The sequence below is a fragment of the Salvelinus namaycush genome, chromosome 4 (assembly GCF_016432855.1).
Source record: "Salvelinus namaycush isolate Seneca chromosome 4, SaNama_1.0, whole genome shotgun sequence".
NCBI lineage: Eukaryota > Metazoa > Chordata > Actinopteri > Salmoniformes > Salmonidae > Salvelinus > Salvelinus namaycush.
In genome coordinates, this window is record NC_052310.1 from 78,910,190 (window position 1) to 78,922,910 (window position 12,721).

General features: G+C 43.6%; 1 protein-coding gene across 1 annotated transcript; it reads left to right on the plus strand.

Annotated features, from left to right (window-relative positions):
• Positions 1–7,898: 7,898 nt before the first annotated feature.
• On the plus strand, positions 7,899–10,686 carry LOC120045742 (parvalbumin, thymic-like). Its single transcript, XM_038990680.1, has 4 exons — positions 7,899–7,959; positions 10,055–10,187; positions 10,365–10,474; positions 10,658–10,686. Exons 1-4 carry the CDS (start codon positions 7,899–7,901, stop codon positions 10,684–10,686), a joined length of 333 nt encoding a protein of 110 aa, XP_038846608.1.
• The last annotated feature ends 2,035 nt before the right edge of the window (positions 10,687–12,721 follow it).

Here is a 12,721-nt window from a genome sequence, read left to right on the forward strand (position 1 = left end):
TTAAGGACAAAAGGATTTTCCTGATTTTGTCACCAGGCTGTAGCGCTCGCAAAAACAGGTAATGTGGAGTGGCACCACAACACCATCCACCCCAAGTTCAAAGAAACCTACCCGCTAAAGAGCACGCTTCGTTCACAGAAACCTACCCGCTAAAGAGCACGCTTCGTTCACAGAAACCTACCCGCTAAAGATCAGGCTTCGTTCACAGAAACCTACCCGCTAAAGAGCACGCTTCGTTCACAGAAACCTACCCGCTAAAGATCAGGCTTCGTTCACAGAAACCTACCCGCTAAAGAGCACGCTTCGTTCACAGAAACCTACCCGCTAAAGAGCACGCTTCGTTCACAGAAACCTACCCGCTAAAGAGCACGCTTCGTTCACAGAAACCTACCCGCTAAAGAGCACGCTTCGTTCACAGAAAGTTGACGAGCTCAAGTCTGTATTGAAAGCACAGCAGTCGCTTTTTACCAAACCGACAGCTAACAGTAATTCTGCAACAGAGGCATCCTTCCGTGTCAGCCATCTCTTGGCTAAACATAATAAATCGTTCATCGATGGAGAGTTATACAAGGAGGCAATGGCCTTTGCCGCAGAGACGTTATCCAAAGATTTCAAAAACAAAGAGGACATTAAACATGCTATCAGAAGTGTGCCACTTGGCCCAGCCACTGTTACAAGAAGGGTAGAGTCGTTATCGGAGGACGTGAACCAACAAGTGCTCAAGGATTTATCACTTTGTGAGTGCTTTTCGCTGCAATTTGATGATTCCCAGGATATGACAGACACTGCACAGCTGATGGGGGTTGTTCTCATGGCTTTTAAGGATTCAACTACTAAGGAGTCTTTTCTCACCCTTTTACCATTAAAAGGGAGGACAAGAGGTGAGGACATTTACAACGAGTTTAAACATTATGTGCATGATAACAGCATTCCCATTCATAAGCTGGTAGCAATCACTACAGACGGGATACCGGCAATGCGTGGGGTGCATTCGGGCTTCGTTGCACTGTGCCGTCGGGATCCCGATTTCCCAGAGTTTTTGAACTATCACTGTGTGATCCATCAGCAAGCACTAGCTAGTAAAGTAGTGGACTTGTCTCATGTCCTGACAGTTGTCGTTATGATTGTTAATTCGATTCATGCAAAATGACTTCAGCACCGCTTGTTTAAATCTGTATTAGATGAGCTTGATGCCGCATAAGGTGACTTGATTCTCCACGCTTGCGTAAGGTGGTTGAGTGGTTGATTTGTTGACTTGCTGCCCGAGATCAAATAATTTCTGGAGTCACGAAATGAGGAGCATGAGGAACTGTCTGATGATGCACGGCTGCTAGACTGAGGTTTCCTCACGGACATAACAGCAAAACTGAACCAGCTCAACTATGAGCTTCAGGGAAAAGACGTGGCACACATGATCCCTCCGTGCTTCTACACCTGCATTGCTTGCTGTTTGGGGTTTTAGGCTGGGTTTCTGTACAGCACTTTAAGATATCAGCTGATGTAAGAAGGGCTATATAAATACATTTGATTTGATTTGATTTGATCAGCGCTGTCAATGCCTTTAAGGTCAAGGTGGGTGTGTGGGCCTCTCAGCTGAGGAATGGAAGGCTGGTGCACTTCCCAAACCTGGAGAAAATGTTCCAAAACATTGGAAACAAAGATGCTTTTCTCCCGCAAGAATTCTCTGCCCACCTGGAGAAACTGGCATACAAATTCTACAGGCGTTTTCAGGAGTTAAATGACATAGGGGAGGTTGTTGCATTTATCTCAAGCCCTTTCCTCCCCATTGAGATTGAGGAGGTGTCCGCCAAATTCCAGTAAATATTTGCTTTACCAATCGGAGTTGACATGGAGATAATTGAATTGCAAAATGACATTGAGTTGAAAGCAAGATCAAGAGACAGTGACCTTTGGGGTCTTGTGAACACTGAAAGTTTTCCCTCCTTTCATCCTGCGCACTTAAGGTGAAGGCCTACTTTGTATCAACATATCTCTGTGAGATGGCCTTTTCACGGATGAAAATAATAAAGTCAAAGAACAGGTCTTGTCTAACTAATAGACATCTCACTGACAGTGTCAGACTTGCTGTGTCAAACTATGAGCCAGACTACAGAGCACTTGCTGATAGTGTGCAATCACAGCCATCACATTGAATGTGTGTGTGGGGAGGGGATCTCATCCACAGCCATCTGAGTGAGTGAGTATTGCCAGTTTGATGTCTGTTGTAGGCCATATTGTTTACAAAAGGATATGATCTGTGTTGTATGCTGTTCAAAAAGGGAAAGTGAAACAGTACTGTACATGATTGGCTTAGGCCTGTAATTGACTGATCATTGAGGTAATGAATGGTAGTAGGCCTGTAATTGACTGATCATTGAGGTAATGAATGGTAGTAGGCCTGTAATTGACTGATCATTGACGTAATGAATGGTAGTAGGCCTGTAATTGACTGATCATTGAGGTAATGAATGGTAGTAGGCCTGTAATTGACTGATCATTGAGGTAATGAATGGTAGTAGGGCTGTAATTGACTGATCATTGAGGTAATGAATGGTAGTAGGGCTGTAATTGACTGATCATTGAAGTAATGAATGGTAGTAGGCCTGTAATTGACTGATCATTGAGGTAATGAATGGTAGTAGGCCTGTAATTGACTGATCATTGAGGTAATGAATAGTAGTAGGCCTGTAATTGACTGATCATTGAGGTAATGAATGGTAGTAGGGCTGTAATTGACTGATCATTGAGGTAATGAATGGTAGTAGGGCTGTGATTTGTGCTAAAATATTTTTGGAACAATTGAATGATGTGACTGTTCTGAATGCTAGTTGTACTTACTTGAGTATTGTCATTTTGAAGTGTCTTGAAATCTGATGTTTAAAAAGGGAAAGTGAAACAGTAGTGTACATGATTGGCTTAGGCCTGTAATTGACTGATTATTGAGGTTATATATGAATGGTGAATGAGTAGTAGGCCTGTGGAAATATTGAAAAATGAAATATGACTGTTATTAAATGTTGAATGATAGCTGCACTTACTTCTGATTATTCTATTTGTATAATTACATGAATACTTTGCTTGTGACTGACAGGTAACAAAATAAAGAATGTCAAAGTGGAACTACATTGTGGCCTTGTTTTTTCATAATTTTTCTGCAAGTGGTAGGTTCTGGTTTACATTTGGACTTAGTGATCTTAGGCATGAATAGGTTGGTGACCACTGTCCTAAAGCCTTTCACCAGCATGTCCTAAAGCCTTTCCCAAACATGTCCTAAAGCCTTTCCCTTTCATGTCCTAATCCCTTTCCCCAGCATGTCCTAAAGCCTTTCCCTTTCATGTCCTAATCCCTTTCCCCAGCATGTCCTAAAGCCTTTCCCTTTCATGTCCTAATCCCTTTCCCCAGCATGTCCTAAAGCCTTTCCCTTTCATGTCCTAATCCCTTTCCCCAGCATGTCCTAAAGCCTTTCCCTTTCATGTCCTAATCCCTTTCCCCAGCATGTCCTAAAGCCTTTCCCAAACATGTCCTAATCCGTTTCCCCAGCATGTCCTAAAGCCTTTCCCTTTCATGTCCTAATCCCTTTCCCCAGCATGTCCTAAAGCCTTTCCCTTTCATGTCCTAATCCCTTTCCCCAGCATGTCCTAAAGCCTTTCCCTTTCATGTCCTAATCCGTTTCCCCAGCATGTCCTAAAGCCTTTCCCTTTCATGTCCTAATCCCTTTCCCCAGCATGTCCTAAAGCCTTTACCGAAATTGTCCTTACGCCTTTCCCCTTCGTATCCTGAAGGAAAAACACTCAATCACATGAATATGAAGACAAACATTTTTTCAAGTTTCAAATTGTATTCATTGTATGTACAGGATACACATGGTATACACGGCTCAACTAAATGCTTACAGGCAGGTTTCTTCTGGACAATGCAACAATAATAAGAAATAATAAAAGATAAGAATACAAACATAAAGTAAATGGCTCAATAGAATAGAATAACATTTTTAGCATCAGTATAATACAGGAAAGCACAATATTTACACTTTTACCTGGGAAGGGGGAATTGGGTGGGCAAGTGTTTAAATTGTGCATTAATAGTAAATAAGAGTCTGGTAGAACCAATTGTGATGTGTGTGTAGCATGAATGTGTGTGTGTGCGTGCGTGCGTGTGTGTGTGTGTGTGCGTGAGAGCGTGTGTGCTAAGGTGCGGAGAGTCAGTTCAGTTCAAGTCTTCAACAGTCTGATGGCTTGTAAATAGAAACTGTTTACAAGCCATCAGATGATTTATCGCTGTCACTGGCTGTTTTAAACAAATCCCATATTCAGGTTCAATCTGAAATGTTTATATTACAGTGCATTCGGAAAGTATTCATAACCCTTCCCCTTTTCCACATTTTGTTACGTTACAGCCTTGTTCTAAAATGGATTAAATTATTTTTGTTTCTCATCAATCTACACACAATACCACATAATGACAAAGCAAAGCAGGTTTTAATTTTTTTTGTTAATTTATTAAGAATAAAAAACTGAAATACCTTATTTACATAAGTATTCGGACCCTTCACTATGAGACTCGAAATTGAGCTCAGGTGCATCCCAACTTGATTGGAGTCCACCTGTTTGATTGGACATGATTTGGAAAGGCACACACCTGTCTATTTAAGGTCCAACAGAAAGACAGTGCATGTCAGAGCAAAATCCAAGCCATGAGGTTGAAGGAATTGTCCATAGAGCTCCGAGACAGGACTGTGTTGAGGCACAGATCTGGGGAAGGGTACCAAAACATTTCTGCAGTATTGAAGGTTCCTAAGAACTCCATCATTCTTAAATGGAAGAAGTTTGGAACCACCAAGACTCTTTCTAGAGCTGGCCGCCTGGCCAAACTGAGCAATCGGGGGAGAAGGGCCTTGGTCAGGGAGGTGACCAAGAACCCGATGGTCCCTCTGACAGCTCCAGAGTTCCTCTGTGGAGATGGGAGAACCTTTCAGAAGGACAACCATCTCTGCAGCACTCCGCCAATCAGGCCTTTATGGTAGAGTGGCCAGACGGAAGCCGCTCCTAGGTAAAAGGCACATGACAACCCACTTGGAGGGCACCTAAAGGACACACAGACAATGAGAAACAAGATTCTCTGGTTTGATGAAACCAAGGTTGAACTCTTTGGCCTGAATGCCAAGCGTCACGTCTGGAGGAAACCTGGCACCATCCCTACGGTGAAGCACGGTGGTGGCAGCATCATGCTGTGGGGATGTTTTCCAGCAGCAGGGACTGGGAGAACCTTTCAGAAGGACAACCATCTCTGCAGCACTCCGCCAATCAGGCCTTTATGGTAGAGTGGCCAGACGGAAGCCGCTCCTAGGTAAAAGGCACATGACAACCCACTTGGAGGGCACCTAAAGGACACACAGACAATGAGAAACAAGATTCTCTGGTTTGATGAAACCAAGGTTGAACTCTTTGGCCTGAATGCCAAGCGTCACGTCTGGAGGAAACCTGGCACCATCCCTACGGTGAAGCACGGTGGTGGCAGCATCATGCTGTGGGGATGTTTTCCAGCAGCAGGGACTGGGAGACTAGTCAGGATCGAGGGAAAGATTAACGGAGCAAAGTACAGAGAGATCTTTAATGAAAACCTGCTCCAGAGCGCTCAGGACCTCAGACTGGGGCGAAGGTTCACCTTCCAACAGGACAACAACCCTAAACACACAAATGAGATATTTCAGTTTTTTTTTTTTTTTATAAATGAGCTTTTCATTATGGGGTATGGTGTGTATATGGATGGGGGGGGGACAATTTATGTCATTTTAGAATAAGGCTGTAACGTAACAAAATGTGTCGTTTAGGATGAGGGAGGACGATTTATTGTAGTGAGCATGGCCTTATTTCTATTACAGCAATTTGGATGACTGTCATTCATATTCCATTCACCCAGTTAAATGTAACATCGATAGGTTTAATTTTCCCTATACCCATCATGAGGTTGTTACAACGTAGCCTACGAATGAAAGTTTACAACTTAGGTGCACAGACAGTGACACATTCATTACTGCCTTGCACACTCTTTCCTGCATCTAGCTGATCTAGAGTGTAATCATTCTATTAGACAAATTCAGGTATATATATCCCAGTGGCGGTCAGTGCCGTTTAAAATGAGGGAGGCCAATACATTTTTTCCATGAGCATGGCCTTATCTCTATTACAGCATATTACAGCATATTGGATGACTGTCATTCATATTCCATTCACCCAGTTCAATGTAATAGCGTTAGGTTTAGGCTATTACACGATACAAAATTTTCCCTATACGCATTATGAGGTTGCTACAACCTAGCCTATGAATGGAAGTTTACAACATAGGTGCATACAGGTCGAGAGAAAAAATGGAGGTGGCAGACAGTGACACATGGACAGACAGTGATACAGTTGCAAGCGAGAGTTTCCATTGGATAAATGTAGGTATGTTTATCCATGTTTTGAGAAACGATTTTCAACATAATCGGCGGAATGAATACAGCTCTGATCACGAGTAAACACAGTTCACTTTCATAACAGCCACCCTGTATTCCTTCTCACATCTATGTGCTCACCTCCTCTCATCTTTTCCCTTCATCACTTGTGGACGTCAATGCACAACACTTCAGCTGTGTGACCAGGCAAAAAAACCTTTCCAAGCCATACCATATCATAACTGCTGCACACAGCCCACATTGTTGTCACCATATTAGCTAAAGTAACATCATAGTCAACATAGCTAAAATAACTAACGCGTTAGTAAACCCACTACAATCATGCGGTAACGTTACAGTGTACCGTCAGTAAGCAGTTACACCGGCGGCCCCCTGTGGCAATAAATTAGTAAAACCAAAAGCTTACCTTAACTTGGAAGAGTTCCAGTGTTGTGTTGGATAGTCATAGCCAGCTAGCTAACATAGCATCCCTCTGTTTGAGCAGGGTGTTTGAGAAGGCTAAACTAGCTAGCTGCATTTGCTAACAAAGTAAGTGAAACTGCAAGTGAAAAATAATGTCAATCTCTCACTTTATATATTTCTTGCTTCTCCTTCATTTTGGAAGAAATTAATTTGTTCAAAACTGTTCAACTATTGTATCTCTCTCTCTTTGAGTCAACTACTCACCACATTTTATGCACTGCAGTGCTAGCTAGCTGTATCTTATGCTTTCACTACTAGATTCATTCTCTGATCGTTTGATTGGGTGAACAACATGTCAGTTCGTGCTGCAAGATCTCTGATAGGTTGGAGGACGTCTTCCGGAAGTTGTCATAATTACTGTGTAAGTCTATGGAAAGGGGTTAGAACCCTGAGCCTCCTAGGTTTTGTATTTAAGTCAATGTACCCATAAGAGGACGGAAGCTAGCTGTCCTCCGGATACATCATGGTGTTACCCTACAGAGTGCTGTTGAGGCTACTATAGACCTTTATGGCAAAATAGTATGTTTTAATCAATTATTTGTTGACGTGATTATATTTAAGATAGTTTTATCTAAAAAGGATAACTTTTAAATGATTTACTATTTTTATTTTTATAAAATTCACTGAGGAGGATGGTCCTCCCCTTCCTCCTCTGAGGAACCTCCACTGGTCTGAATACTTTCCGAATGCACTGTATATGGGGGGAAAGCTAGTAAGAAAGGCTTTCTGTTCACCAGAAGGGATACTTTCAGTTTGTCTCTAAAGTGCCAAACAAAAGCTTTGTCATAGTGACGCTGTGACATCCACGTCAGTTGAACATCAAGTGGGCCCAGAAGGCAGCTGTGTTTGGCAGGGAAACGCTGGTGGTTTCTGACACCACGGTATAATAAGGTCCCTCTTATCAGTAGCTTTCTACCTCACCATCAGTTTGGATACAACCACTAGCTGCTACGTCTCATCAGGATCTCACTACAGATTCAGTATGACTCTCACAGACTTCCTCGCTGTGTCAGATATTACTTCAACTATCAACGCTTGCAGGGGTATGAATGTACTACATTGTGCGTTTGCACTGACCTCAATTGTAACTTAATTGGTATAGGTAATGTTCTGACCTCTTCTGTAGCTTAATGGGTAAGGGGAATGTTCTGACATCTACTGTAGCTTAATTGTCATGGGGAATGTTCTGACCTCTACTGTAGCTTAATGTGTATGGGTAATCTTCTGACCTCTACCGTAGCTTAATGGGAATTGGGAACGTTCTGACCTCTACTGTAGCTTAATGTGTATGGGTAATCTTCTGACCTCTACCGTAGATTAATTTGTATGGGGTATGTTCTGACCTCTTCTGTAGCTTAATGTGTACGGAAATGTTCTGATCTCTACCGTAGCTTAATTGGTATGGAGAATGTTCTGACCTCTACTGTAGCTTAATGGGTACGGGGAATGTTCTGACCTCTACTGTAGCTTAATGGGTACGGGGAATGTTCTGACCTCTACTGTAGCTTAATTTGTATGGGGAATGTTCTGACCTCTACTGTAGCTTAATTTGTATGGGGAATGTTCTGACCTCTACTGTTGCTTAAATGATATGGGGAATGTTCTGAACTCTACTGTAGCTTAATGGGTACGGGGAATGTTCTGACCTCTACTGTAGCTTAATTTGTATGGGGAATGTTCTGACCTCTACTGTAGCTTAATTTGTATGGGGAATGTTCTGACCTCTACTGTTGCTTAAATGATATGGGGAATGTTCTGAACTCTACTGTAGCTTAATGGGTACGGGGAATGTTCTGACCTCTACTGTAGCTTAATTTGTATGGGGAATGTTCTGACCTCTACTGTTGCTTAAATGATATGGGGAATGTTCTGAACTCTACTGTAGCTTAATGGGTACGGGGAATGTTCTGACCTCTACTGTAGCTTAATGGGTACGGGGAATGTTCTGACCTCTACTGTAGCTTAATTTGTATGGGGAATGTTCTGACCTCTACTGTAGCTTAATTTGTATGGGGAATGTTCTGACCTCTACTGTTGCTTAAATGATATGGGGAATGTTCTGACCTCTACTGTAGCTCAATGTGTATAGAGAATGTTCTGACCTCTACTGTAGCTTAATTTGAATGGGAAATGTTCTGACCTCTACTGTAGCTTAATGGGTACGGGGAATGTTCTGACCTCTACTGTAGCTTAATGGGTACGGGGAATGTTCTGACCTCTACTGTAGCTTAATTTGTATGGGGAATGTTCTGACCTCTACTGTAGCTTAATTTGTATGGGGAATGTTCTGACCTCTACCGTAGCTTCATCGGTTTTGGGAATGTTCTGACCTGTACTGTAGCTTAATGAACATGGGGAATGTTCTGACCTCTACTGTAGCTTCAAGTGAGTTGGGAATGTTCTGACTTCTACTCTAGCTTAATTGGTATGTGGAATATTCTGACCCCTACTGTAGCTTCATGGGTATGGGGAATGTTCTGACCTCTACTGTAGCTTAATAAGTATGGGGTATATTCTGACCTCTACTGTAGCTTCATGGGTATGGGGAATGTTCTGACCTCTACTGTAGCTTAATTGGCATGGGGAATATTCTGACCTCTACTGTAGCTTCATGGGTATGGGGAATGTTCTGACCTCTACTGTAGCTTAATAGGTATGGGGTATATTCTGACCTCTACTGTAGCTTCATGGGTATGGGGAATGTTCTGACCTCTACTGTAGCTTAATTGGCATAGGGAATATTCTGACCTCTACTGTAGCTTAATTGGTATTGGGAATGTTAGTTTGGCAGCCCCCCGCACCTCTCTAAACCTCTATATTTATGTGCATCTTTAGGAGGGGTCGGGTTAAAAGCAGAATTTAAATTTCAGTTGGACCTTGTTTGCAATTGACCAATAAAATTATTTGAATCTTAATCTTAGGGATGTTAGGTTGCCCATAGGGTCTCGTTAGGTTGTCCATAGGGTCTCATGACAGCAGTATATCTTTGTGTATATGATTGTGGCTTCACAAATGTGTTTATATTAAGACTCAAGAAGTCCAATGAAAAGGAAACTCAGTGAGATTTGAGCTACTAACTTCAAACGTCAGCGGTTTGTTTGGTCACTTGTCATTTTGCATTGTCCATTCTGCTATTAGCAAACGACTCCTTCAGCCCAAATAATTTTTTTGCGATGGTAGGATTGTCCAAGAAGTCTCCCCCTGAGATTGAGAAGATCTTCATGATCCTGGACCAGGACAAGAGTGGCTACATCGAACCGGACGCGCTACAGTTGAGTCTTAATATAACATACTTGAACCCATGATCAAAACAGCAGCTGATACTAAGCAGATATCACACCAATAATTATTTCTCTTTAGTTTCTCAACAATTGTTGCCTAATACAAGTACTTGTGTGTGTGTGTGTGTGTGTGTGTGTGTGTGTGTGTGTGTGTGTGTGTGTATTAGGCTTTTCCTCCAGAACTTCTCCAAGGGGGCTCGTCCCCTGACAGCGGCTGAGACCAGTGCCTTCCTCCTGGCTGGGGACCAGGACGGGGATGGAAAGATAGGCTGGGATGGTAGAGCTAGTAGGCAACGAGGGCCGGGGCCAGAGTTACCATTTATGATTGTGTCAGTTTAAGGATCACTGGATCAGAAACCTAGTTTTGAATGTGGTTGGAAAGTAATTCAATCTCTACATTCTGCATATTGAAGGTTAATGAGCACATTTCATTTTTGGTTTGTTTGTGTCTCTCTATCAGAGTTCTCCAACCTTGTTATGTCTTCATAAAGAGATGAAGAGGAGGAAGATATGTATTTTAACAATTTGAAGACCAGCTGTACATGGTCTGTGTGAATCTGCTCAGTGCCTTCTTGGGTTGGTCCAGTCTCTGTTTATCAGTACTAGTAGTATAATCTGAGGTAGTTTTGACGAAGGAAAATATGATATTGTAAACCAACTGTCAGGACCCGGTGCGAGAAACAGTCACTAATAATCGTCAGAACCCAGAAGATGAGGCAGACACAGCAGTACTAGAGATGGTGGTTTAATTAAAGAACAAAATCTTCAGGCAAAGAAACTAAATCCACAATGTCCAAAAATAAAGCCAAGAGGCACAAAGTGGAAATCCTCCAAAATACAAAAGAAACTCCACAAAGTGGTAAAAAACAGCAGGGAAAAACAGACCTCAAAAGACTACTCAAATAATACACAAGAACTAAACCAGAGAACCTCTGGAAAACCCAACAAGAGAAATATCTATATAAAACAAGGCTTGGGCAGGGGCTGGGTGCTAACTTACAAACACTGAGCAAGGAACTGAGGAACACACAGGGTTTAAATACTAACAAGGGAATGACCTACAGGTGCAAACAATAATTAGAGCAAGAAAAACAAAAGGTACAAAAAAGGTGCAATGGGGACATCTAGTGACCAAAACCCGAACAGTCTTGGCCAAAACCTGACAGAATCCCCCTCCTAGGAACGGCTCCTGACGTTCCTACCAGCCTTCTCAGGGTGGAGGGTCCTGAACTGACGAATGAGGTCAGGGTCCAGTATGTCCTTGGCAGGAACCCAGGAGCGCTCCTCGGGACCGTAGCCTTCCCAGTCCACCAGATACTGCCAGGACCGCTGCACCCGGCGGGAATCCAGTATCCGGTGGACGGTATAAGCCGACTGGCCACCGATGACACGGGGCGGAGGGGGAGGTCTGCCTGCCGGGATAAGGGGAGAAAAAACAACAGGTTTTAATAAAGAAATGTGAAATGTTGGATTGATCTTAAGGGATCTGGGTAAGTGCAGGCGAAAAGTAACGGGATTGACTCTCCTGGCAATCTTAAAGGGACCGATGAACCTCTGGGACAGCTTGCGAGACTCCACCCGTAGTGGTAAGTTCTTAGTTGAGAGCCATACTCTCTGGCCGGGGTACAGGGTAGGACCGGGACGGCGACGTCTGTTGGCTTGTCGTTGGTACTGCTGAGAGGAACGCAGAAGATTAAGACGTGCCTTCTTCCACGTAAGCCGACAGCGTCTGATGAACCTCGAGGCTGAAGGCACTCTGACTTCTGCCTCCTGGTCCGGGAACAATAGAGGCGCATAGCCAAACTGACACTCATGCGGGGATATACCAGTGGAGGAGGAGCACAAGGTGTTGTGCGCGTACTCGGCCCAAACAATGAAGGATGACCATGTGGACGGGTTGTTGGAAACCATGCATCTGAGGGTGGTTTCCAGCTCCTGATTCATCCTCTCCGTTTGGCCATTGGACTCCGGATGGTACCCTGAAGATAAACTGGCCGTGGCCCCTATGAGTTGGCAGAAGGCCTTCCAAAACCTTGAGGCGAACTGGGGACCTCTGTCGGAAACCATATCTTGCGGAATCCCAAAGACTCGGAACACATGGTTAATCACCAACTCAGCTGTTTCCTTGGCAGAAGGTAATTTGGTCAAGGGAACAAACCTGGCCGCCTTAGAAAACCTGTCGATGACGACTAGGATCGTAGTATTACCATGGGACGGAGGAAGGCCAGTAATAAAGTCCAACGAGATATGGGACCAGGGTCGGTGGGGAATAGATAGAGGGTGAAGGAGTCCTTGAGGGCGGAGGTGAGAAGATTTGCCCTGGCAGCACACGGAACAGGCCTTGACGAAAGTGGCAACGTCTTCTTTTATGGTGGGCCACCAGAACTTACGCTGGATGAACTCCAAGGTGCGACCTACGCCCGGGTGACAGGTGAGGCGAGAGGAGTGCCCCCACAGAAGGACTTGGGACCTTGCTGCCTTGGGAACAAACAACCGATTAGCAGGACCTCCTCCAGGGCCCGGT